This window comes from Eretmochelys imbricata, chromosome 12, assembly GCF_965152235.1.
Source record: "Eretmochelys imbricata isolate rEreImb1 chromosome 12, rEreImb1.hap1, whole genome shotgun sequence".
NCBI classification, from domain to species: domain Eukaryota; kingdom Metazoa; phylum Chordata; order Testudines; family Cheloniidae; genus Eretmochelys; species Eretmochelys imbricata.
The window spans coordinates 23770580-23798002 of NC_135583.1; the positions used below are offsets into that span (position 1 = coordinate 23770580).

Genomic DNA, 27423 nt, shown 5'->3' on the forward strand with positions numbered 1-27423 from the left:
ATGAAAGTGAACATTACATTTCTCCAATTGGAGTAAAATGAGCTTTTTGTGAAACAAAGATGTTTAATTTTTGGCCATTTCCTTCCAACGCTAGGTTCTGTCAGCCGCATTTAATTTCCCTTTAGCACTATGCCCTGTGATTCATGTTTTCACACAGGAGAAACATTGTCAAGTTATGTGATTTTGGGAAAAAAGAAATATGGTCAAATACGGTTGTATTTATTCCCATTACATTGTTCTTCTCCTCTTCAAAGGCCTCCTGCCAGCATAATTATTTTCTTCCTTTAGTGCTCAACTAGTGCTGTTCTTATTTAGATGGCAGGATATATTGTTCAGTGTTATATTGCTAATCCTGCTGCTTATAAACTAAACATGCCTCTGACATAGTGGTCCCAGTCCCTCTCTGCTTGAGGAGCTGGAGGACATGTTTGCTGTTTTGATCATTGGTCTCCCATTTGGCAGGGTATAGTACTTGCTACATGAAAGTTATCAAACTAGTCCCAAACATGTAATTTTAATTTCAGAGACAAAATATACATATTCTGACGTGTTACTTTTTCAAGACAGAACTGTTATATTTTGACACTGTAGAAGTCTAACCATTTTTAATTTAAAAAATTTGTCTAGGCTTTTGGTGTAGGAGCTTTGGAAGAAGAAGACGATGATATATATGCTACTGAAACATTGTCAAAATATGATACAGTTCTGAAAGATGAGGAACCTGGAGATATGCTGTATGGTTGGACTGCACCTAAGCAGTATAAAAACAAGAAAGGTAAGAATTATAGATAGATCTGAAGTTTCAGTGTAATTGTACTTAAAATGTATGTAAGAATGCTAACCTCTATTTCCCAAATATGTTCATTAATAAAGGATTGATATTTTCTGGCCCTGAGATCTCAACATTTCACCTAGTGTCCTCCATTACACGCTTCTAGTAGTTCAAAAGCAGATTAAATGAAAACTTCTGTTTTCTTCAGCTTAGTCATGTATTTATCTGAAAACATTTTTTTTCTGCTGCAGGAAAAAATAGTAAGTGAAAAGCAGTACCACTATAAAAATACAGATGATATTAAGAGAGCTTATTCCAAAGTTGTCCCTGGCCCAGGTATAAAATATTATATGGAAAATATGTTAAATATCATGGTTACAAAGAAAAGCACTCAAAAGTTAGGAAATGCCAGGATGAAAGTTGCCTATGCAATAGATCTGAAACTACATTAGCATTATACAGCTCAAAATTACTACGAAAGAGGGCAGTTGAAAGAGGAAAATAATTACCAATAATAGTGGTAATAGTTCACCACTGACATTAGTGGTTATGGTAGAAAATCTCAAAAATATTGTGTGCACTAGGTTAGAACTAATACTAGGCCGTGATAACTTACACAGTAGTTTTAATGTCAGAAAAGATGCATGAATATTTAAGAATCCTTCAGTAATTTACTTGCAAATTTAGGGCCTGATTTTGTAGCCCTTAATAATATTGGTAGTCCTTGGAGATTTGAGTGGAGCTGCTCACATGAGTAAGTAGGATCAGGTGTATAGCCATTTGCTATGTATCGTGCAAAGAAGCACTTGGTAAAGTACTGTCTTTGGATTTAATTTAATGTACATGCATAAACTTCTGAATTTATTTCAAAATGAGTGATTGAATTTGGTTCCATCAACATACATAGTGTATAGCTGTTCACAGCCGTGGAGGCTTCGACGGATTTTGAATGGGATAGGCATGCCTCAGGGATTGTTGTTTAGCAGAAATTATGCAGGATATGAGAGTCAGTGGTAACTTTTGCATATTTTATTTGTATTCTACAGGCATAGTAGTATTAGTTATTGCTGATCATTCATAAGTTGAGGAAAACAGTAAAGGTTTTTAATAAGGAATTAAAAAATATCAGGACATACTAATTAAAGGATGCTGTATCAGAAAATAGAATCTTTTGAAATTATTTAGTTAAAAAATTAAAGTTGAATAGCCCTGTCTATGAAGTTAATTCTATAGTTGTTGGCTTTGAAAGTCCTAATACTGTAATCATTCTATAGGAATGGAGAAAGAAATTAGATATATTGGCAAAATTCTGGACGGCTTTTCCTTGGCTTCTAAATCATCAGCTCCAAAGAAGGTAAATAAAACATAATGTTTTCTCTTAGCAAAAACAACTATTATAATTTTGCCATCTTTACGTGTTTAAATATAGACAATAAGTAATCACTCAGATGTCAATAATAATCAAGAGTGATACGCAATTTGACTGAGCTCCTTGGTTATTAGTGTATTCTATTGCATTCATATTGTGTCTTGTAATAGGAATAAAAGTGTTGGTAAGCAACAAAGGTATCCTAAATAGTCAAAACTATAGGTTTTAGGTTGATAATACAAACCTGAAGTTTGTCCATCCACTAGACATACTAAATACATTCAGAGCTGCTCACTGCTGTTTAGCAGCAGTTTGGAGAATTGGTTTTAGCAAGAATAACGTATATATTCTACTTGTCGTTCAAACATAACATCGTATTTTCTTAGTGACCAAGACCTCTCAAATTCACTCGTAGTGACAAATTTGTTTTAACCCTATTTTTAGGACTTAATTTTAAGTACAAGATGTATTGGTATAAGTGTAGAGTGGGGTAAAATCCAGGCATATATAAAATTTTCTGACAGTATGCTTTTCCTAAAGAGGAAATAGAAAGAAAAATCCACTTTACCATAAGGAGGCATTGGGATATCTGTTGTTCGTTGAGAATTATTCCTTTAAGAGATATGAAAACAGAATTTCGGTGGAGGATATTAAGGTATTTTCGAAGCTTAGGGAAACTATTCAACTTTTAAAATATAACGCTTAAAAGTGCATGTAATTCCCATTGTAAGGAAGGTGAATTCTTAAGCAATATCCAAAGCATTTTCTGAATTTTTTTTTTTTTTAAAAAGTAGTTCTTGATTTGCTATTTGATCTATAGTATAATTTTTATAAACTGACAATTTGGTAATTTCTTTTTTTCAAGTTTCAAATGTTCCTGTTCATTACAATGCCATTTATTTATTGACTCAGACTAATTGAGCCTGTCCAGTTTGTTTGTTATATAGCTTACTTTTCTATTGTTAATGTTCACAAATTAAATTGACAATAGTTAAAGGCGTATATAGGTTGGGGATGTCCTTTTCTGCAAGTCTGAGCAGTATATACTAGTAGTCTATAGCAAGCCTAACTTTTGTATGCTGCCCAATGATTTTAGTGAAGGACATCTCATCTGTAAATAACAAATATGAAACTACATCTCTCACTGTGTTTTCTGTTTGTTTTGGAAGACTTATCTACCGCCTGACCTGCCAAGGGATTACAGACCTGTCCATTACTTTCGACCAGTGATAACAGCTAGAAATGAAAACCCCCTTTTACTTCAGGCATTAGTTGAATCAACTGGGAAACTTGAGACTGATGCTCTGCAGCAAAACAGACACACGCTGAATGCGTCTCAAAGGAGGGAATTGCTAGGAGAGACTGCTCTAAAAGGTATGTGACATAGTGTGTGACCATACTTCTCCTTATTTCATTATAATTTAGATTCACTTAACACTGACTAAACTACTAGGTTATCCCCATAATATTTTTAGAACAGGGAACGCTTGTTTACAAACTTGAATATTTACAATCTTGAATATATATATATATATATATATATATATATATATATATATAATTTTCTAATTTAATAAAAATACAACTAAACTCACCCCTTATGTTAGCCAAAATATTGGCCAATATGATCCCTAAATGTCAGTTACTGGGAATACCTACAGGTGTTTTCAGTTCCTCACGCTAATTAAAGGAGAAAAGTGTGTAAAAGTATTTCATTTTTTGCTTCCATGAAGCCTGAATTTATTTTTTTTAATTTTTGCTTGTGGGTTTTTGGTTTTGTTTTTTTTTAACCTTAGAAATTCAGGTCTTGTGTAGCCTGGAAGATTTTATAGCTCTCTAGTCACTTATGACATTATATGAGTCTAGAAAAAATAGCAAATAAGAGGGAAAGGGGATGTTAGACTTCTTAAAACTTTTTTTTTTTTGGTTAACACCTGTTTAATGTCAACCAGTAAAGGATACTGGAGAAAGGAACAAATTAATTGCCTTTCCGTTCAATTAATTTGTGAGGCCACAATATCACGCTGCGAGACAGGGTGGATTGATTTAAATCACAGATTTTAATCCGCAAGCAGGTAACCTTTAGTAAAATAATCTAATTTAATCTTGCTTTGCATTTGTATATTTGAGTTGTTATTGCTAAAGAAAGGTTGGTTCTCATTGGTTGGTAACCATTAAAATATGTTGATTTGCAACTAAATATAGCCGTTGTAATAATTTTGGTCCTCCTTTTTGCTAACCAAGATACTCTATATTTATACACATTTATTTAAGATAGGATATCATTTAACTTACATTTATTCAGATTTTTAATTTTTACATTTGCATTGTTTAGAAAATAGTGAATGATGCATTTTTTTACTTACTTTGTGTCAAGCTCTGTTTGAATAGAAATGTAATTAAAAATGCACAAAACAGGCATTTTTAATTTTATTAGACAAATAAAACTATCGAATGTATGAGATACATAAAAAACAAGTCTTAGTTTATCAAAATGTTTTTCATTTAAAACTGACTTATTAAACAAAGGAAGTATTATATGTAGTTACTGAACTCATTGTTTCTTATCACCATGTCTTTCAAGATTTTAGAACTGATAGGCCTCATTCGCCCACATAGTTTTATTTGTAGATTAAAATTAACAATTTTTCTGCTTTTTTTTTCTTTTTTTTTAACTCCCATTGGGTTTTTTAACTTTGAGTGAACTAGTCATTGAACTGAATTAGTTGAGTAAACTGAGATGAAGAAAACATTATTTTTTTGAATGCAGAAGAGGCTACTCTTGCCAGAAGCTGATTTTGTACTTGAACAATCTCAGGTTCCAGATGCGTAGCCAGTGACTTCCCACCAATGCAGTGGTTTGACTTTCTTTAAAACTTGGCAGCAAACGTACTGCTTAATATTTGTTATTTAATTTAAATTATTTTAATAGACTATAATAAGTTTAGGTCTTAACATAGGTTGTCATCATTTCAAATTTAACTTGAAATAGGTTTATTTATTTAAAAAAAAAAAAAAAAACCTGCATTTTATTTAAATAAAAAAATCTGATTTTAATAAAAGCCATCTGATTGTTTTGATTTTTTTCTTTAAATAATAGATTTTTATCCACCCTGCTCTGAGACCCCCCCAGAAGAAGGGGCCCCCGCAAAACCTGGAAAGGTCAGACTTCACATTTCTCAGTAAAAACCAAGGAGGACGGTTCCTTTTTGTCTTTAGCCTTTCAAGCCTTTTCCATACATCATAAATAAGCAAAATATGGCACAAACATAACTTAAAAAAATATCCATTGCAGGTCACCCTTAAATATCTGAGACAGAAATTAAGATTGTATAATAGCTATAATAATGCTATTTTGTCAGCTTTTAAAGCATTCCACATGGCAAAGCTCCATGGCATGGCCTTTAACTTTCTGGCTCGTGAGAACTGGAGATACTCTCCGAACTAACAGTACTACTCTTTAATCACCAGGAATAGTTTTTGTTGGGTAATATGAATAATTCCCTCACCCTTGCCCCCGAGGGCTGAGCATGACACTTCTGTAGCATCCCCAGCCCTTCTTCACTTAGGAAGCAAGTGACTGGGACCAGGAGTTGAACTGCACATGGCAGAGTTTGACACTGAGACCACTGAGCTAACCATTATATTTATAACTGAAAACAGCATAATAGATTAATAGCTAAATTATATGTAATAATATTAAAATATATGCACATGTTTATATAATAATAATTAATAATAAAAAAAGGGTTGTCCAAAACTTTCAAACCACTAATGTAACTACAGTGGAAGCTGTGTTATCCAGCACTTTACCAACTGGAAAGCTCTATAAACTGGCATTTCTGATCTTCATTGAAAGTCTGGTTTATAGTCCGGTTGGTGCGGGGACGGCAGGCTCCCCACCTGGCTCCACATGGCTCTCTGGAAGCGGTGACATGTCCCTGTTGCACCTAGGTGGAGGAACAGCCAAGAGAGGTTTGGAGTGCGGGAGGGAGTGTGTGTGTGGGATGTCGCTTGGGGTAGGGGGTCGGGGTGCGGGAGGGTTTCGGTTTGCTGGATCCAGGTGGCGCTCACCTCGGGCAGCTCGCTGCGAGTGGCGATATGTCCCTGCTGCTCCTAGGCAGAGATGTGGCTAGGCAGCTCTGCACACTGATTCCACCCTGCCCCAAGTGCTGGTCCCACAGCTCCCATTGGCCGGGAACCATGGCCAATGGGAGTTGCAGGGGCGGCGCCTGCCGGCAGGGGCCCCTCTGCTTAGGATCCAGCACCCCTCCTGCACCCCAACTCCCTGCTCTGAGCCCCCTCCCACACCCAAACTCCCTCACAGAATTCGCGCCCTGCACCCACTCCCATGCCCCAGCCCTGAGCTCCCTCTTAGTTAACCGGAATTTTTGACTTTTTTTGACCTCCCATTTCCCCAACATGCCGGATAACGAAGCTTTTACTGTATTAGATTGTGAGGTTTTAAAAATAAATAAATAAATAAATGGAGCATATACATATGCTGTACAAAATTTTACATTCCAGATTTCTATGAAGTCTAGATCTTTACACTATCAAATGTAGACATTCCCTGGTTTATACTACGCCAGTTGATTTGTTTTTCATCATATGTATCTATACATATCTATCAGTACAAAGATCTGGTGGGGCACAATATATATGAATGAGTGTGAGGCACTATCCTGCTCCTTTCATAAAAGATGCATCCACTCAAACAGCAGAGGGCCACTTCTGGTAAAAGAAATCTCCTCTCTGTAAATGACCATTTAAAAATATTTCCTCAGGATTTCTAGCAAAATTGTGACATTTAAAATTAACCATTACTAGAGTGTTGATTTTTTGATGATTGCTTGGCTATCTGAATGTATGTACATCCTATATTTAGACACATTTTTGTTTTAGATAGGGAAATAATATACATGTAATATGTTTTATTCATGACAGTAGAGAGAGTTACAAAGATGTTTTCTTTTCCATTTATCTTCTTATTGCTTTTTTCCATCCTCAGGTCCATCTCCTTCTGTACTGGAGTATCTGTCAGGGAAAGACAAAGAGAGAATAAAAGAAGTAAAACAGGCAGCTGAACAACAAATGAAAACACAAACTTTACCTCAGCAATCCTTGAATATCTCATCCTTCTCATATGGCGTTCATCAGAAGTGGCAAATGGCGTTGGGGGGGCAGTTAGCCACCCCTAGTTCTAGTGACTTCAAACCATTTGCAAAAAATCCAGAAAAACAAAAAAGATATGAAGATTATATAGAGAGTCTTAAACAAGGACAGAAAGGTAACTAGCCACTGGTCATGGAAACTCTTCTGCATTTTTTTATTTGGAAAAAGTTATTTCTGCAATTTTGATTAAGTGTTTCATTTTAAGCTTCTCATAGGCTTGATTCCAGAATTCCATACATAGCGCTTTTCTCTCTGTTTCCTGACACATTAATTTAAGTGTTCGTGAGAGTGGGAGCTTTGATCATACTCATCTTAGTTTCTCTGATCCCTCATAATGTAGCTCACAACCTCACAGACGAGGGGTTCTCAACCTTTTTCTTTCTGGCCCTCCCCCCCCCCAACATGTTATAAGAACTCCACGGCCCGCCTGTACCACAACAACTGGTTTTCTGCATGTAAAAGCTGGGGCTGGTGCTAGGGGGTAGGAAGCAGGGCAACTGCCCACTAAGCTACATTGCTCAGGCTTCAGCTTCTGCCTCAGGTGGCGGGGCTCAGAGCTCCGGCCTTCAGCCCCATGCGGTGTGAGGCTTCAGCTCTCTGCCCTGGGTCACAGCAAGTTTAACACTTGCCCTGCTGGACGGACCCCCTGAAACCTGCTTGTGGCCCCCTAGCAGGCCCTGGACTTCTGGTTGAGAACTGCTGTCATGGACCATACTGTGATCTTGCAGTCTTTGTTTTTTTGTTTGTTTGTTTGTTTTTTGTTTCCTTCTTGGTTACCTTCCAGCTCCATACCTTTAACCTGCTTTTAATACTCATCTCTCTTTTGTAATGAAGACCGTATGTACTCTGGGTAAAGTGGGACCATAGTAATGTTAATTTAGTCTGTCACCAGGAAGTATCCATTCATTCCCTACCCCCACACAACAGTTTAATGTTCCAGAATACCCACTGATGTAAAATACGACGATTTTCAATAGTTGTTATTTTCAGGGATGGGTATTTTTGCTATGCTCTCCAGGCTGCCTCGCTCCACTCTTCATGTCCAGTTTAGAACCTTCCCCCCTGCTCCCCAACTATGCAAGGGAAATGGGGAGCTCGTAGTTGGCTTTAGCAGTTAATATCCAGGGCTCCCAGTTCTTCAGTGGCTGTGCTGTTCTCCAGGAAAATCAGCTAACCAGCCTGTGCTTCTGGGTTCTCCCCACTTTCTGTCTGCAGACTGGGCTTCAGCTCTGCTGGGCTTCATGGATCAGTGCAGGGAGCAGGTACTGTAATCCAATTGACTTGCATTTGGTAGGAAAAGCTGGATGATGAGAGACAGATCTCAGCAAGACAGGGAAACAGAAAACAAATGTCAGATGCCCTGTTGCACCAAAAGGGCAAATTCTATGGCAAAAATGCTGATTTTTGAGGTATTTTCAAAAAAAGCCATATCCCATATCTACGGAGTCCACTGGGTCTCTTACTAAGATGAAGGAAAGCTCAGAATCAGATGTTGGTCCAATAAAAGATGTTACTTGACCCACCTTGTGTCTCTGAGACAGAGGCATGTTATTACTTCATTTTTTGTGGTTGTTATTGCAGCTGCATTTGGCTGTTCTTTGATGTTGAGCTCTGTCTTTGGGCTTGTAGTTTATCTGCTCAGGACATAGATTGTTGCTTTGTATAAAATGGAACAACTTAAATATATTTAGTAGTAGATCAGGATGAAAACGCAGGAAATCTTGAAATAATGTGGAAGGTCAAAAAAACTCTTTATCAGAAGCTCAGCTTGGTGTTGATTTTGTTCCTGTCTCCTCTAGAAGCAAATATGAACCAAAATTTGTTCCTTGTAAACTAAACTTTACTAGCAGGTTCGCATATTAAGCTTTTTACCTTTACATTTCAAGCATTTTGTTGGAGTTGTGTGTGATGTTTTGTTTTCTATGGAGCATTCAATATTTTGTATATTCCAGTGTGCATTACAGAGCATTGAGTTAGGTGTCAATAGTACAGTAATGGATTAGGTAAATGAAGTAGCCATTATTCATTTGGCAAAGGTTGTCATTCTGACACTATTTGGGCAATCATCCCTGGCTTCTGAAGAATAGTATATCCAGCAAGACACATGGGGTTAACCCTATTCTTTATTTCTGAAGTCTTCTGCACTTTTATATTCAACTACATATTCATCAGACCCTTGTGGAGATGAGCTTGGCTTCTGGAATTGTTTAAAAGAATCACAAAATGAGTTAAACCAACATACAAGTTAGTGTATTTTATACTTAAAAGTAACTTTTAATGGCTTCTTAGCATTTCTGTCCTTTAACTTACAATAGATACATCAGAGAGTCATTCAGATCCGGGTATGACAGAATGGGAGCGAGGAAGGGAACGAGAGGAGTTCTTCCATGCAGCAGTGCTCTACAAATCCTCCAACCCAGTCCTGTCATCAAGGTTTACTCGGGCCAAGCATGAAGATGACACCGACAAAGTGGAAGTTCCTCGAGACCAAGAGGTTCATGCTGTTAATAATCCTGTATTGTGATTACCTGTGTTAACACTAAGTAGCACAATCCAGTGTATTTAAAACATCATGGTAGAAGATAAGTGTAATAAAGTTTGTTGCCTTAAGAAACCAAAAGGAAATATACAATACTGCTCGCACAGCAGTAGTTAAGTATTTATCCTTTAAGTTCACTGAATGTTGACACTATTACAATAATAGCAGGCATTTTAAGAAGGTGATTATATTCTGTAGAGTATATAATCAACATCTGAATTTTACAGATGGATATTGATGACAAAGAATCTGCAGTGAAGATGAAGATGTTTGGCAAGCTCACAAGAGATAAGTTTGAGTGGCACCCTGAGAAGCTATTGTGTAAAAGATTTAATGTTCCTGATCCCTACTCTGAGTAAGATGATTAATCAGATATCTTAATGTTTTCAAAATAATGTTTTTAATTGTTCTGAAATGTGTGTTTGTGTAATATTTGGGGAATATGCTAGCTTGATATCTCTGGAGGCTGAAACCCTCTCTTTGTCTTCAGAATAGATGCAACCCAGATAGACCAGCAGGCAAGCTTCCTTCTGATAACTTGCCAATTTGCTTTTTACTTAAACTGGGAGGATTACCTCTACGCATTGTCTCATTAGAGATACTTTGAATGGAAATAGGTGATCCTCCTCCTTCCCACCCCCCCCCCCCGAACATGCTCCTTCGTTAGGGTTTGTATGTGTTAATAGCTGCTTCATGGACTCTGCTTGTTTTGTGGATAATCTGAGACTTCATTTTCCAGTGTTGTCCATCCATCCCATCATTAAAAACAATGATTGACAAATAATTTCATTTTCCTCTAGTTCATCGATTGTTGGGTTACCCAAAGTGAAACGTGACAAATATTCTGTATTCAACTTCTTAACGCTACCGGAGTCTACCACAACAACTATAACTCAAACAATAAATGAAAAAATGCAACAGAATATCAGTCCTAACAGTAAGTGGGTCAGCATTTTATTAGTTAATGATTTAAAAAACACTGATGTACTTGTCATGGAATGTGAAAATACCAAGATGCAATTTCCTTAAAAATAAAAGGAAACTGTGTGAAAACTCAGAGCTACACAGATAAGGTCAGAGCAATTGAAATCAGTGGAGTTATACTGATTTATAGCACTGAGAATCTGGCCAATAGAGATCTTCTAGTTTAGAGAATTTTTTTTTAAAATATAGGCAGTAATGATAAAGCAAGTATTAGTAAATAATTGACCTGACCATGAAATGCTGTAGTATTTAATATAAAGCTAATTAACCATGATGCTTGGGATCTTGTACCAATTTTTAGAGCCAAAGAAACCATCAAGATGGGATGTATCTGACAAAGAGAAGAAGAAAAAGGATTCTATTAGTGAGTTCATAAGTCTTGCTAGATCAAAAGTTAATATTCAGCAGCAACAACCAGAATCAGTAATAGAAGAAGATAGAAGCAGAACAAATGAACCCCTTCCCAATAAGGTATAAGATCTCCAAAGGTTTGACATTTTCAGTAACATTCATGATATTGCACATTGCTCTTCTCCTTGTTGATGGTTTTTTGAAATGCCTTTCCTTGTGCATGGAGAGAGGCAGTAATAGCAACTCATGCTAAGTTAGAAAAGACATGTCTGCACTTGAGGCCAAATTATGCCCTCCATCTGTGGGAAAGAGAGCTGCTTCTTCACAATATGTCTCCTATGGAAGCTCCTCTTCTGGGGCTCTGCAAGCACTGGGTTCCTCAAATGGAGAGGCTGCAGGCCTAGGGCAGATCTAGCTGCTCTGCAGCATCATACATTCACAAATGTACACTAGGGGGAACTTCCTGACTTTGGCTCTAACTTACTTAGGTTCCCATTCTGTGAGCTTAAGCTCTCACCCCCATGAAAGATGGGCAGTGGCAGGAGGGGTTCTGGTCACCACAGTTCCTGCGGCAGCATGTTGTCAAGAAGATGTGGAAACCAGGAGGCAGTGTGAAGGCACCAGTTGACTAAGTGGCACTGCGTGGATCTTGGAGTTCCATGGGTTCTTTGGCCTGAATCTCCCTATTGTGTGTGGTGGGAGGACAAACACCAATTTTGCCCCCTGCTCAAACAGAAAATGGGGAAAAAACTCTGCAACAGTAAACTATTAAATTTCTAGTCTTCTACATGGGGAAACATATTTATACATTGATGGGGAATTTGGGATATTGCCATGAAAGTATTTAGCATTGAAATGCTTTGTACTTTTATTCACATCATTTTGCCCTAGAATTTCCTACCTAAAGCACATAATTTTAATATCCATGGTTCTGTGGTTGTGTGCTGCTGGTGGTACATGAAGAGCTGGCTGATCTCAAGGTGTTGGCAGTCTTTGTTGTTTCAATGAGACAGCTAAAAACAGATCTCATAAGCAAGTTGGTGTAGGTGCCACAGCAATACGTGATAATAAGTGTGAGGAAAGATGGTGTCCATTCTAGAAGTTGGAGGGGCGGGGGCCCAAACAATGTTGGGGGAGGGAACCCCCAATCCTTGCTTTCTACGGAGAAATGTATAGTTCAGTTGAAGGAAAACACTTGTACTTCTAATTCTTGCTGTTTTACTCAAGAAGCAAAACAGTAATCTGACGTACATGAAACTCTGCAGGCATGTAGATCTTGATATTTTGTTTGCTCTCTATAGCAGATAGTACTCAATGTGATTCTATTGCATGTGGGGACGAATTGTGGAGACCTTCTGTAGCTCCAACCATGAGAAATTACAGGGTTAACAAAAAAAAGCACAAACTGGGTAGTTATCATAAATAACAATTGCCCCTTTTGCATATGCAGTTTTAGCAGGTATGCTGGTGGAGGCCATTTGAAAATTTGACCCTAACAGTGAAATTTGTTAAGGGCTATCGGTTATTTTAGGTTAGCAGGATAGTTCTTTTGTTTGCATTAACTAACATAGGTCGACTCACACATTTGACATTGATTTTATTGTGTATGGACTTGGGGGTTTGAACAAGAAACATTTAATAACGGGGTGGGGAGAATTTACTCTTTGGAAAGGGTATGCAAGCCTCTCTCTGGTTCATGTAAGGACTGTGGGGGGAGCTAGCTAGAATGACCGTACGGTCTTTGTAATCCCTAATTGTTCTGCACTGTCTAGAAGTTGGTGCAACTCAGGGTGAGCAAAGGGAATCATGGGCTTACAGGAATTTGTATGGTTATAGCTCATACATAGGGGACACAAGGATAGCAAGTATAGTCTGGGATTGTGGCTGTAGAGGGGGTGTGATGCCTTCCAGCAGATGGGAGGTTTAATTCCATCTACTACACCCACTGATTTTCTTGCACAAAGTCCACTTTTCTCTGCTTTGTACAGGGACGGATGCATATTATTTTGAGGAAGATGATAGATTTGTTTGTTGTGAACTTAAGCTAAAGAAAAAGTATCTAGAATCTATTGACTTAAAAATAAAAAGTGTTAATATTTTATATTCTTTCAAGCGTGCTGTTCTGACCTGCATGAAAAAGGGGCACGATACAGCATTCTGTATTGGAAAGTGACTTAATTTAGCAGTGTCTGTGCTCTTCTACTGTGCATCAACAGTTGTCAAGTTTATAGACTTCAGATTTACTGTAAAATTTGCTAATTTTAACATCCTCAATGAAAATACCATTAAAGGTGTCACAATATTTTTATCTTAATGGAGAGACACTTCTTTCCTCCGTTAGTGTTTTAAATTTTTTTCCTTATGGGCACTGTTATGCAGGCAGTTAATGAAAGCACTGATCAGAAAGAAGAAGAAGAAAGCAGACCATCTATGGATTTATTTAAAGCCATCTTTGCCAGTTCCTCAGATGAAAAATCATCCTCATCTGAAGAAGATAGTGATGAAGAGGCGCATCAGCCACCTTCTGCTGTGCCAAACTCGGAAAGTACAAAGCATGCTAATCTGCCAGATACCTCCTCAGCTGATGTACAAGGTAATAGTTAACAGTTTGTTCAGTTTCATGAAGTTCTAGTAATTTTATAAGAAATTAAAACACTATTAGCCTAGTAGAAAAATGCTTTATACCAGTCTCACACTGGTATAACTACACTGTTTTCTCAGGGGAGTAACACCAGTGTAAAACTGGAGTAATAGAATGCTGAATTAAGTGTTCTCTATTTAAATATTATCTACATAGCCATAGGCCAATGACAGTTTTTACAGATACACTGTCAAATGCATTTGTTTGCTAAACAGAGTGAGGGATGAGGACAGATCCCATATTACTCTGTAAAGAAAGCCCCAAAATTGGGTGATTTTATACACCTATAATAAGGTGTATGATATATGATAAAGTATATCTATTTAATAATGAAATTTTGACCAGACTGGAAATAAGTAGAATTTGCATTTATTTGAAAAAGGAATTTCCTTTCTATATTTTGATATTCTCATTTAAAATAATATTGAAATGGATTTTTAAATAGTACAGCAATATAGCTGTATCTCACCAGTTCTCACTATCGGTCTACAAAGCAAATAAATTCATGGGACTGGGGGGAAAAGCAGTCTTGTTCTATTATTTACCAAGATTTAAAGCAGAGTATTATAGGGAGTTCTCATACTAGAAAATAAAGTAACACTGTACTAGAATACATTTAATAGTTTACTAGGAAATATTAGTAAGCAAAATAACATTTTATTTTGACAGTTAGGGATGATGTATCTTTAATTTTTAAATTGGCTTTTGTTGGCTTATTTACCGATTAGAAAAAAAGGCAATATGCAGTGGATCTCCCAGTAATTAGTGCCAGTTAATCTAATTCGTGCAGATGGAGTAATAAATTACTAAATAAAATAAACTAATACCCCCCATTCAAACTTAAAGTAGCCTTATTTCATAGTATAAATACCGATTTATATATACTTTTTAATGTGGAATTTTTTCAAACTGCTTGGTCTTAAATCACCTTTTAGGCTATTCCCATATCTTCAACACTGGAATTTTCCTAATTCTTGAAAAATTTGAAGGGTGAATCTGTTTTTTGCCCTTAAGTTATAGATTGTTTTGTTAATATTTATACTTGTGTTGCCTGCAATTTTTAATTTAAAAATCAGTAGCACTGTGATCAAGTATTTGGTGATCCCCGCCAGTGCAACCAATCTTTGAAATGCACAGGAAGTGCAAAGGGAAAAGGCATCAACTTCTCCTTGTTGATAAAGATTTTTAAAATTTTAGAAGGTTATGTACAAAAAAAGAAAAGCTTAAGAAATCATACATTTATGTAACTGAAGTCCTTTTTAAAGAAATTGTGTAATTATTGGAAGCTTCTGAGGAGCCTTTTAATAAGAAATAAGGGTTAGAATCACCTTCTGCTTCTGTGAAAAACTAGTAAGTGCAAAATCTAAACAAGAGTGCAAAATTCATTAACTTGTGTTTATTTGATATTTCATTTTTAATGGAATATTTTCTGAGCTGTTTTGGGTATGGAACGTACTTCTTCCTTTTAAGTTAACCTATATGTTTGTTTTTCTAGAATGTATGGCTGTTACAAGTGAACCTGACCTTGTGCCACCTCTTTTGAAGGAGGAGCTGGATAAGGTAGAAGAATTTGGACCGAGGTTGCCTCCAGTTTCATTTTCCAGTAAGTATTGAAGACTTTAAATTTTGTACACTGAAAATGTATATATAATGCAGTTATTTTATTTATGCTCCCCATAAACATCTTCAGTTACCTCATTATCTACCTTCAAATCCCCTTCTCAAAACTCTCCTTTGTCATGATGCCTACGAAAATCTGGGGTGTTGGGACCACTGCCTATCGTGCTAACCAATATTGTCTTATTATTTCCTGGTAGTTCCTGGTCTCTCTGCCTTCATCTGTTGTCTCTTGTCTTTTATGTTTAGAGCCCTGCAAATCCGTGGATATCTGCTTTATGTCCGTGGATATCGGATGCAGATATCTGCGGACCATTTTTGCGGATCGCGGATCAGATGCAGTCATAGGTGCTGGTACTAGGGGTGCTGTTGCACGCCCTGACTTGAAGTGGTTTCCATTATATACAGGGTTTACAGTTCGGTTCAATGGCTCTCAGTACCCACCCCATTGAAAATTGTTCCAGCACGCCTGGATGCGGATACAAATTTTGTATCCATGCAGGGTTCTAAATATAGGCTCTTAAAGGTGGGGAAGCAGCTGTCTGCAGCTCATACCCTATGAAGCTGCTTCTCCACCTTCCAGATCCTATATCCCGCCCCACACCCAGTTACTTGCTTTGCAGAAGCAGCTGCCTTCCTCTCCAACTGACCTGACGCAGCAATATGAAGTTGGGACAGGTTTCCTAAATATCTTCATTGTTTAAACCATAGCAATAGGAGCATGGGGAATTTTGCTGCCTGTCTTGATCTAACACCTCCCCTTTCTCTATATACGGGGGAGAAAGGAATATAGGCTGCTTCCCTTCCCCACCTTCCAGATCCTATATTCCCTCTCCTCAGTATACAGAGAAAGGGGAGGTGATAGATCAGAAGCAGCTGTCTGCAGCTCACTGCCAATGAGGATCTGGAAGGCGGGGAAACAGCCTCAGAGGCTGTGAGCTGCAGACAGATGCTTCCCCACCTTTGAGAGCCTATATACCAGGGGTTGGCAACCTTCGGCACATGGCCCATCAGGGTAATCCGCTGGCAGGCTGCGAGACATTTAGTTTACGTTGACAGTCCGCAGGCACAGCAACCTGCGGCCCGTCGCTTCCCGCAGCTCCCATTGGCTGGGAACAGCGAACCGCAGCCACTGGGAGCTGCGGAGGGCCATGCCTGCAGACAGTCAATGTAAACAAAATGTCTCGCAGCCAGCGATTACCCTGATGGGCCACATGCTGAAGGTTGCCAACCCCTGCTATATAGTGTACACACGCACTCACACAGACGCTCCTCCTGGGAGGCACTGTGAGATAACGTGCTGCTGTAGGTGCGATGCGGGTCAGATACAAGTTGATTCTTGTGGATGTGGATCCAAAATTTTTGTATCCGGGCAGGGCTCTACTTATATTTAGATTGTAAGCCTCTCAGGGCAGGGACCATTTTTCTGTTCCGTGTTTGTACAGTGGCTAGAACAATGAGGTCCTGGTCTTATGACTAGGGTTCCTAGGTGCTACAGTAATGTAGATGAGGATAATTTCATTTTTTTAAACTGTTTGTATTTCAGAGGGCAATTTATTGACTGGTATTTGATCTGAAATTAGGTACTATACAGAGATAGATATACAAGTGAATGTTACACCGGCTTAAAGCCTAGAGTTGTTAAGCAGCTGTCCCCATGCAAGTAGACGGTATTTTTGGTACAGAGATATTATGGGTCAATAAGTGTGTGTGTGTGTGTGTGTGTGTGTGTGTGTGTGTGTATTAGTGTAGATATACACATACATACATTTAATCTGGCTGTAAGTTTGTGTTCAAGTCACTAAAATTCAGAACTCATGTAGTTATTGTCTTTTCTCTACCCAGAATCAGACCTTATGGATCTTTGAGTAGGAGAATGTATGCTGCTGCTATTACCTGTTGAATGTTGAACAGACAGGGTTTTTGTTGTTTTAATCCTGTTTAATTAACCACATTCAACAGATTTAGAATGAATAACAAGTCATTGTTACTTCATCTGTGGAAACTTTGCGCACAGGTTAAAGATATTCTATGTTGTCTTATGTCATATAATTTCAATTCACATCCAGGTCCCTTTCTTGGAAACTATAAGAGCACTGGGCTCCTTCATTCTTCCCTCTCGCCCTACCTACACCTGTGTACGTTAAAGTGATATTGTCAAGAGCTTTGATCCTACATTGGGATCCACTAGCACAGACTTTTGTGCCTGTGAAGATTCCCACTGATTTAATTGGGGCTCTGCACAGACTCAAGAGTCAATGCTAATAGATCCTGATGCAAAATCGGGGCCAAGGTTGGCATGTTTGTTTTTTTTATATCTGATTGCAAAGGTATGTCTATAGAGTAGAGAAGTTAAAATGAATTGGAATTGGGAGTCCCAAATCCCTTATGCAGCTTTGGAAATCTCAGCCCAAATATTAGGGAATTTACATTTTTATGTAGTTTAATATTGTGTTTGTCTTTTACTTGGTAATGCGTTTATTTCTCTATATTTGATTTTTGCTTTAGAGACTACTCAGGAGCATGAGCCAGTATCACTAGCAAATTCTGTTGAAGCCAATCAGAAAGAGAAACCTAAAAAGAACAAAGAAAAACACAAAGTTAAGAGAGAGCACAAACACAAAAAGGAAAAGGTGACCAAGTTAAATAAATTGGTTCTTTCTTTCTTTGGATTGATTTCCTCAGTCAAATGAACACTACCATGATATATATGCTGGATTATGGAAAGGAGAAATAGAATTGGGCTGCATAGACACCTTCCCTTAGACTCTGTTAGCACTTCTAGCTTAGAACAGAAGACGCATTGGCTGAACAGGGTGCTGCTTGTTCTTTATGTGCTTAGGGACCAAACACATAATTTGCTTAGATACTGCATAATGCTGTAGAAAACCTGATAGATTATAATAATAAAATTTCTAAATATATGTTTAGTTTAATTTATTTGGTCCTTGCCTCCTAGAGACCTTGGCTTGTATTATTTAAAGTTTACACAACTGAAGATGTGCGAGTACTGTTGTTACTGCTCTGCTTCAGTTAACTTTGGAATTTATACTGAAATATGTTTCCTGTGATCCCAGTTGCTCTTTTTTAGTGAACTTCTGTTTTAATTTGACCAACTTTTTTAAAATTTAAAAAAAAAATACATGAATAGCAAACTCACCTATTTCTTTTTTTAACAGAAAAAGAAACATAAGAAGCACAGGCACAAAGGCAAACACAAGAATAAAAAATCAGAGAAAAACAGTAACTCAGACACTGTTGATAGCAGTGACAGCCTTAGTGACATAGAGGAGATCACAGATTTGTCATCCCAGGAACTTCTAAGAAGGTAAACAGATAATTTACCGAAATTCTTGTAAATCTGGCAGCAGTAATGGGCCAGATCCTCGCCAGTGTAACTTGGTGTAATTCTGCTGAAGTCAGTGGAACTATGTCCATTTAAACTAGCTATCGATCTGGCACAATATGTTTGTGCCTAGAATATAGCTCATTTTGATAACTTATCCTAGGCTTTTGGATGTAGATGTGCCAGATAAGAACTAGTTTTAAGATAAACTGCTCCAGGGAAAAGAGCGTTGAGCAGCTAACTCTGCAAGCATTAGATAAATGAAAATTAATTTGGGGGAGATCTTTGTGTCATCGTAAATTACTATAAATGGGAATAAATACTGAATAGGTAAGAGAAATGCAAGTGGTGAGAAATGTTGCTACTACATTTTTTTCAGAAGACGTAGTTAAGGTTAAAAAAAATTATCCCTCTCCTGGTAACTATGGAGTATTGCCTGATAGATTTTTAGTATCCAGAATAAATGCTGTAATCTGGCTAAAATCCTTCATAGTTGAATGACCCGGCTCCAGCAGACCCAGGGTGTTGGACTTATTTTGGTTCACAGTCAGGGCTTGTCAATATCACACCCTTCTCTGCTTGCTGGTTCTGTTCTTGTGAGCTGGCAAGTTACTGAAGTTTAAGAGCATTCTCTGCTTGAATACAAGGTTACTCTAAGTCAGTACCCTACTGGCTCACAAATATGGAGCAGGCAGGCAGAACTGAGTAGAAAATGAGAAACTGCTTGAATCAAGTGTGCATTTGTTCAGCAAGCTGAAGTGAAGTTGGTAGGTCTAATTTGAGACAACGTGCTCTTAAATATTTTATAAACCATCGACTTGAACGAACCAGTATTAAGACCATGGACAGTAGAGAGAACACTGTGACTTCATTCTGCTTTCAAAATGTGTTCCATGCACTTCTAAAAAAAACAACCAAATTAAACATAAGTAACTTCAGCTCCATAATGCTCTGGGTGGAGAAATCACTGCATCACACTCCAGTTAACCCCTCTGGCTGATTGAAGGAGTGGCCTTGCGACATGTTCTGCAGAGTAACCACATTGTCTTCCTTGGTGTAGGAAACTCATTGTGGTATAGGACCTTAGTGGGACAAGGGAATGCAAATAGGAAAACTTGGCATTCCAAAGGACTATTCCCATCCCTCCTTTGTTCATTAAAAAACAAGCAAACAAAAACCCGATGAGTGCAATTTAAACACCACTTCTAAAAATTAAGCTTTGTTTCTGTATAATTTTTTTTTTTTTAAAGGGTATTTTTAAAGGGCTTCCAAACAGGTAGCTCAAAATTTGTAGTCAGACCTGTCTTGTTTGTGCAAACTGACATGTTGGAGGCTCTTAAAAGATTTGCCAATCTTTTTTTATTAAAAGGGCAAAACCACATTATAGTTAAATTCAGACTGAGGGTTTGAGAAACCTTTTAATTCTTGTTAAAGTGATTAAATGTTCCTGGTGTTGTTGTGTATAACTATTAAATATGGCCTTTTTTTCCAGACTGAAACATCTTCCTGCAATGAAGCAGTAACTTGCTTTCTTCAATACTATATGACTTTTGATCTGAAACTTTGATCTCCTCCATGATGGAAGATCAGTAATGTATAGATTGCACTGTAAATGTTGTATTTATGCTGAATATATGTTTGAAATCATAAATGTATACATTTGTTTTGTGATATTTTACCATTTTAAACCGTATGAATTGTGGAATGTTGGAAAGATATATATATATATATATTTTTTTTACTGCTGGCATGCATTATCAAAAGTAATAGTTCAGGCTCTACATTTAATTAATGTGAGGGCTATCGGTAGCAAGTACATGTGTGTATGAGAGTAGGACTTCTCCTTTACACCCCAATGTTTTACTTAAAACATAGGCTCAAAATGGTGAATTCTTGGCTGTTTTGAGGAACCCATTATAGTTTGGTTTGGGCTACCTTTAATTTAAACAAGACTAGATATTTTAATAAACTGTATATTACAAATGGTATTTCTGGTGTGTTAAATCATTGTGTGAAAGTTCTTAAAATATTATAAACAAGAACGTAAGTCAATGCTGAAGGAAGTGAAGTTAGGAAGTTAAAAAGGCATAATTTACATGCAAACAAGTCATTCTGTGTCTCTCTTATGTAGATATTCAGAATGCAGAATTTCTCTGTATTTCTAAAATGTTAATCTGCTTTTCAGACTTTTTCTGTCTTAGAATTTTGTATATTACCCATCACCATAGTATGGCTTTTCAATAAATTAACAAATGGTATGATGCATGTTAAAATAGCATTACAGTACCGGATTATCTTGAACACTACCTACATAAAAAATTTCATCATCAGTATCGGCATTATTCTACATTCATGTTTATATTTAACACAAACGTTATGTTGAAAAACCCCAAATTCTTCAAAATTTTCTTGCTTGCTCTGAGTACAAACCTGTGCTGTATTGTATGCTTAAAAGGAGGTTGAAATTTCATTAAAAAGTCCAAATAAGTCTGTAAAGACCTATTACAATTACAGGGTTGTTTGTGATGTGAACTATAAAATAATACTGAACCACATGACTGTCTGACCTCGTTGAATGGAACAAATTGTTAAAACCAGCTCATCGTGATTTATTATGAGACTAAGAGAATGTTCTCCATTTGCAATTGTTAACAAAAAAATCAAACAAGCTCAAGGTTGTAGATGATATTGTTGTATTGGGCTAGTTAAAAATAAAGTAAATTTTCAGCATTCACAGTCTTTTTAATAGGTCACTGGATTTAGAGCAAGGTGGCATGGTGTTGATTTTAGGTTTTGTAATTTAAATTTAGCAATTAAGAGGGAACTCTATAGAGAGAGGGGAAAAGTTAGTAACAAATGTGGATTTGGAATGCTGTCTGGATTACAAGAATGGGTAAATGAAGCAGCAGAATAAAAAAAAGATTAAAAAGCAACAGGAAACTCTTAATTATAGTAAACAGATATTTTTGGTAGACTACTAGTAGTACAATATTGTTATAAAAATCAGTGTCTCCAGATCTGCTTCTCTCAGGGGGAAATATGGCTCCTATAAAATCAGACACCCATTCTCAATCCTTTTCATTTAGAGTAAAGATTTACCTCTCACTTATTATTTAAAAAAATTAAACATGTATGAAGATGAAAAGTCATTGCTTCTGTCTTTTTTAATCCACTAGTGTGAAACACAACTTCTTGGATTAGTATAATTTGACAGGATTAGAGAAAATATTAATTTTTTCAATTTGTTTACCTATGCACTTGACAGCACTTTGTATAGTTATTTTCTCTGTATAGTCTGTTCCTAGTTTTGTTCATGTGGGTTTCTTCACATAGCAATAAAGGATAAAAATATTTTAAAAGATTGCCATCCTAGAAAATTGGTGGGAAGATTTAGGAGCAGTTGTGGTATTTGAAACTTTTTAAATGTCTTTAAAAGTAATGAGTTTTCAAATTAACAGTACTGCTTTAATTTCTTGAATCATTATATAGCCAACCCATTTCTGTAGAAGTACATTTGTAAATTAAATAAGCTATTTTCAACAGTGCATTAATTGAAAATCCCTGCTCTGTCTTTGTTCCCTTGACCCCCAAACCAGCTTGTTTCTTGTCCTGACTCCAATCCTGTAACCTTTTGTGGGCACACATTTCTAATTAGTATATTGTAAAAATTTAACAGGAAATAAATGGTTCTGAATAAGGAGTAATGAGTATGCCCAATGATGAAAGGAGTTGCAAGATATGAAGTGAAGGGAGTCTTGATGCATTTCCTTGTACCTCTTTCCTTATGTTTGCAGAAACTCCCATTTAAAGAAGGCAAAGCAGCTGGTAGGGTGCTGTGAGCAGTGGGTCTAGGCAGACAGCTCCACTCTAAACAGCACTTTTCCAAAGTTGAGAGCACAGTGCAGGTGAGAATATAAAAGGTGCAGTGGAGGCAGGGCAGAACAGCAATAAGAAGGGATGGAGTGAATCCCTTTTAGGTGGGGGGAGATAGATCCTGGGCAACATCCTGGTGGAGCTTGCATTGAGGTTGTGACCCGTTATTGAGAAATTTGATTAGATGATGTTGTGATGAAATGACATTATAGGACTGAATTTGGGATGTTACATGCCATACCCAAGAGGTGAAGACAAGTGAATTATGCAGCTGTCCTAGACTTATGCCAACAGAGCCTCTAGGCCCCACTCTCCATGTAATCAGGTTTTTTGTCTCTTTAAAACAGATATATTTATTTAGAAATTATTTACAAGGATAGGTTTCAGAGTAACAGCCGTGTTAGTCTGTATTCGCAAAAGAAAAGGAGTACTTTGTGGCACCTTAGAGACTAACCAATTTATTTGAGCATAAGCTTTCGTGAGCTACAGCTCACTTCATCAGATGCATACTGTGGAAAGTGTAGAAGATCTTCTTATACACACAAAGCATGAAAAAATACCTCCTCCCACCCCACTCTCCTGCTGGTAATAGCTTATCTAAAGTGACCACTCTCCTTACAATGTGTATGATAATCAAGGTGGGCCATTTCCAGCACAAATCCAGGGTTTAACAAGAACGTCGGGGGGGGTGGGGAGGGGTTAGGAAAAAACAAGGGGAAATAGGTTACCTTGCATAATGACTTAGCCACTCCCAGTCTCTATTCAAGCCTAAGTTAATTGTATCCAATTTGCAAATGAATTCCAATTCAACAGTTTCTCGCTGGAGTTTGGATTTGAAGGTTTTTTTGTTGTATTATAGCAACTTTCATGTCTGTAATCGTGTGACCAGAGAGATTGAAGTGTTCTCCGACTGGTTTATGAATGTTATAATTCTTGACATCTGATTTGTGTCCATTTATTCTTTTACGTAGAGACTGTCCAGTTTGACCAATGTACATGGCAGAGGGGCATTGCTGGCACATGATGGCATATATCACATTGGTGGATGTGCAGGTGAACGAGCCTCTGATAGTGTGGCTGATGTTATTAGGCCCTGTGATGGTGTCCCCTGAATAGATATGTGGGCACAGTTGGCAACGGGCTTTGTTGCAAGGAAAGGTTCTTGGGTTAGTGGTTCTGTTGTGTGGTATGTGGTTGCTGGTGAGTATTTGCTTCAGGTTGGGGGGCTGTCTGTAGGCAAGGACTCGCCTGTTTCCCAAGATTTGTGAGAGTGTTGGGTCATCCTTCAGGATAGGTTGTAGATCCTTAATAATGCGTTGGAGGAGTTTTAGTTGGGGGCTTAAGGTGACGGCTAGTGGCGTTCTGTTATTTTCTTTGTTAGGCCTGTTCTGTAGTAGGTGACTTCTGGGAACTCTTCTGGCTCTAGCAATCTGTTTCTTCACTTCCGCAGGTGGGTATTGTAATTGTAAGAATGCTTGATAGAGATCTTGTAGGTGTTTGTCTCTGTCTGAGGGGTTGGAGCAAATGCGGTTGTATCGCAGAGCTTGGCTGTAGACGATGGATCGTGTGGTGTGGTCAGGGTGAAAGCTGGAGGCATGTAGGTAGGAATAGCGGTCAGTAGGTTTCCGGTATAGGGCGGTGTTTGTTGACCATCGTTTATTAGTACTGTAGTGTCCAGGAAGTGGATCTCTTGTGTGGACTGGACCAGGCTGAGGTTGATGGTGGGATGGAAATTGTTGAAATCATGGTGGAATTCCTCAAGGGTTTCTTTTCCATGGGTCCAGATGATGAAGATGTCAAGTAGCACAAATAGAGTAGGGGCGTTGGGGACGAGAGCTGAGGAAGCTTTGTTCTAAGTCAGCCATAAAAATGTTGGCATACTGTGGGGCCATGCGGGTACCCATAGCAGTGCCGCTGATCTGAAGGTGTACATTGTCCCCAAATGTAAAATAGTTATGGGTAAGGACAAAGTCACAAAGTTCAGCCACCAGGTTAGCCGTGACATTATCGGGGATAGTGTTCTTGACGGCCTGTAATACATCTTTGTGTGCAATGTTGGTGCAGAGGGCTTCTACATCCATAGTGGCCAGGATGGTGTTATCAGGAAGATCACCGATGGATTGTAGTTTCCTCAGGAAGTCAGTGGTGTCTCGAAGGTAGCTGGGAGTGCTGGTAGCGTAGGGCCTGAGGAGGGAGTCTACATAGCCAGACAATCCTGCTGTCAGGGTGCCAATGCCTGAGATGATGGGGCGCCCAGGATTTCCAGGTTTATGGATTTTGGATAGTAGATAGAATATCCCAGGTCGGGGTTCCAGGGGTGTGTCTGTGCGAATTTGATCTTGTGCTTTTTCAGGGAGTTTCTTGAGCAAATGCTGTAGTTTCTTCTGGTAACACTCAGTGGGATCAGAGGGTAATGGCTTGTAGAAAGTGGTGTTGGAGAGCTGCAGAGCAGCCTCTTGTTCATATTCCGACCTATTCATGATGACAACAGCACCTCCTTTGTCAGCCTTTTTGATTATGATGTCAGAGTTGTTTCTGAGGCTGTGGATGTCATTGTGTTCCGCACGGCTGAGGTTATGGGGCAAGTGATGCTGCTTTTCCACAATTTCAGCCCGTGCATGTCGGCGGAAGCAGTCTATGTAGAAGTCCAGTCTGCTGTTTCGACCTTCAGGAGGAGTCCACCTAGAATCCTTCTTTTTGTAGTGTTGGTAGGGAGGTGTCTGTGGATTAGTATGTTGTTCAGAGGTATGTTGGAAATATTCCTTGAGTCGGAGACAGCGAAAATAGGATTCTAGGTCACCAGAGAACTGTATCATGTTCGTGGGGGTGGAGGGGCAGAAGGAGAGGCCCCGAGATAGGACAGCTGCTTCTGCTGGGCTGAGAGTATAGTTGGATAGGTTAACAATATTGCTGGGTGGGTTGAGGGAACCATTGCTGTGGCCCCTTGTGGCATGTAGTAGTTTACAAAGTTTAGTGTCCTTTTTCTTTTGTAGAGAAGCAAAATGTGTGTTGTAAATGGCTTGTCTAGTTTTAGTAAAGTCCAGCCATGAGGAAGTTTGTGTGGAAGGTTGGTTTTTTATGAGAGTATCCATTTTTGAGAGCTCATTCTTAATCTTTCTCTGTTTGCTGTAGAGGATGTTGATCAGGTGATTCTACAGTTTCTTTGAGAGCGTGTGGCATAAGCTGTCAGCATAGTCTGTGTGGTATGTAGACTGTAATGGATTTTTTACCTTCAGTCCTTTTGGTACCATGTCCATCTGTTTGCATTTGGACAGGAAGCTGATGTCTGTCTGTATCTGTACAAGTTTTTTCATGCAGTTGATAGATTTCCACTCCATACAGCTAAATGCAGTGCCTTGCATAATGACAGGTTTCAGAGTAACAGCCGTGTTAGTCTGTATTTGCAAAAAGAAAAGGAGTACTTGTGGCACCTTGGAGACTAATGCATCCGATGAAGTGAGCTGTAGCTCACAAAAGCTTATGCTCAAATAAATTGGTTAGTCTCTAAGGTGCCACAAGTACTCCTTTTCTCTTTACAAGGATAGCACCTTTTAGTGCTTGCAGCTGTAAAGCCTGATGCTCTTGAATGTGTGAGCGGCTCAAGCCCAGGGCTCCAGGCAGCAAGCACCCGGGTGCCTATGTGGGTCTAAGGGCCCTAAAAGCTAGAGCCGAGCTGGTGAGCTCCTGGCCGTGCAGAGGGCCCCTTTAGAGCTTGGCTTGCCCCGTTCTCCTCCGCTGCCTCTCCTGGGCCGCCAGCCCGTGTCCCGCTGCCCTGACGCCGTCAGGCGCAGGTCACAGCTGGACGGGGGGCGCCCGGGCAGTCTGCGGCGCCGCTGTTGGCTGCGTGGGAGAGTCGAAGCCGGTGCCCTGCGGGCTGTGGGCCCGCAGCCGCCCGGCGGGGCGGGGAGCGGCCGCCGGTGTCCTGGCAGCGGGTGAATTGCTCCCGTGTTGGGGCGGGGGGAAGCGCCGGGATCCCCCCGAGGCGTGGGCGCGCGGTACCCGCTGCCGGCTCTCGGCGGGGCAGCGCGACCGCTAGGGGCTCCTGTGAGCGGCGGTTACCTCAGAGCTGGGGAGATGGCCGGGGCGAGCGGCCGGGGGGACCCGCTGGCGTTGGAGGAGCCTCCGCTGCCCAGGCCCTCCCAGCCGGAGAGCCGCTTGGGCGACCAGGACAGGCTCGCGCAGGTGGGGGCGGGGAGCGGACGGCTTCCTGCCCGGGGAAGGCGGTGCCCTGGCTGAGAGACTGGGAGGGACGGGGGCCGGCCGCCTGCCCGGGGTGGGAGGGGGTCAGTGTCTGGGGGCGGGGTGGGTGGCAGCTGGGTGTGTGTGTGTGTCAGTGTCTGGGGGCAGGGTGGGTGAGAGCCCGGGTGTGTGGGTCAGTGCCTGGGGGTGGGGTGGGTGAGAGCCTAGGGGGTGTGTCAGTGCCCCAGGGTGGATGACAGCCAGGGCGGATGTGTCAGTGTCTGGGGCCGGGGTGGGTGACATCCAAGGGTGGGGTGTCTCAGTGTCTGAGGGCAGGGTAGGTGGGTGGGGAAGTCTCAGTACCTGGGAGTGGGGGTAAGAGCAGGGTGTGTGGGTCAGTGCCTGGGGGTGGGGAGGGTGAGAGCCTAGGGGGTGTGTCAGTGCCACAGGGGACGGGGTGGGTGGTGTGTGTGTCAGTGCTCCAGGGTGGATGACAGCCAGGGCGGATGTGTCAGTGTCTGGGGCCGGGGTGGGTGACATCCAAGGGTGGGGTGTCTCAGTGTCTGAGGGCAGGGTA

General features: G+C 39.6%; 2 protein-coding genes across 2 annotated transcripts in view; both read left to right on the forward strand.

Moving 5' to 3' along the window:
- The window catches only part of GPATCH1 (G-patch domain containing 1), a 29357-nt gene extending 7833 nt beyond the window's left edge, over nt 1-21524 (forward strand). The window contains exons 8-20 of the mRNA XM_077831589.1: nt 628-775; nt 2047-2126; nt 3311-3515; nt 7153-7431; nt 9632-9810; nt 10083-10210; nt 10656-10792; nt 11141-11310; nt 13570-13783; nt 15327-15434; nt 17957-18081; nt 18628-18776; nt 20287-21524. Of these exons, the coding sequence (XP_077687715.1) occupies nt 628-775; nt 2047-2126; nt 3311-3515; nt 7153-7431; nt 9632-9810; nt 10083-10210; nt 10656-10792; nt 11141-11310; nt 13570-13783; nt 15327-15434; nt 17957-18081; nt 18628-18776; nt 20287-20317 (1953 nt within the window). The 3' untranslated portion in view covers nt 20318-21524. The remainder of the gene's footprint in view (nt 1-627; nt 776-2046; nt 2127-3310; nt 3516-7152; nt 7432-9631; nt 9811-10082; nt 10211-10655; nt 10793-11140; nt 11311-13569; nt 13784-15326; nt 15435-17956; nt 18082-18627; nt 18777-20286) is intronic.
- A 5217-nt stretch (nt 21525-26741) lies between these two features.
- WDR88 (WD repeat domain 88) overlaps nt 26742-27423 on the forward strand; it is a 29022-nt gene continuing 28340 nt past the window's right edge. Inside the window, exon 1 of the mRNA XM_077831424.1 lies at nt 26742-26849. Coding sequence (XP_077687550.1) covers nt 26742-26849 — 108 coding nt within the window. The remainder of the gene's footprint in view (nt 26850-27423) is intronic.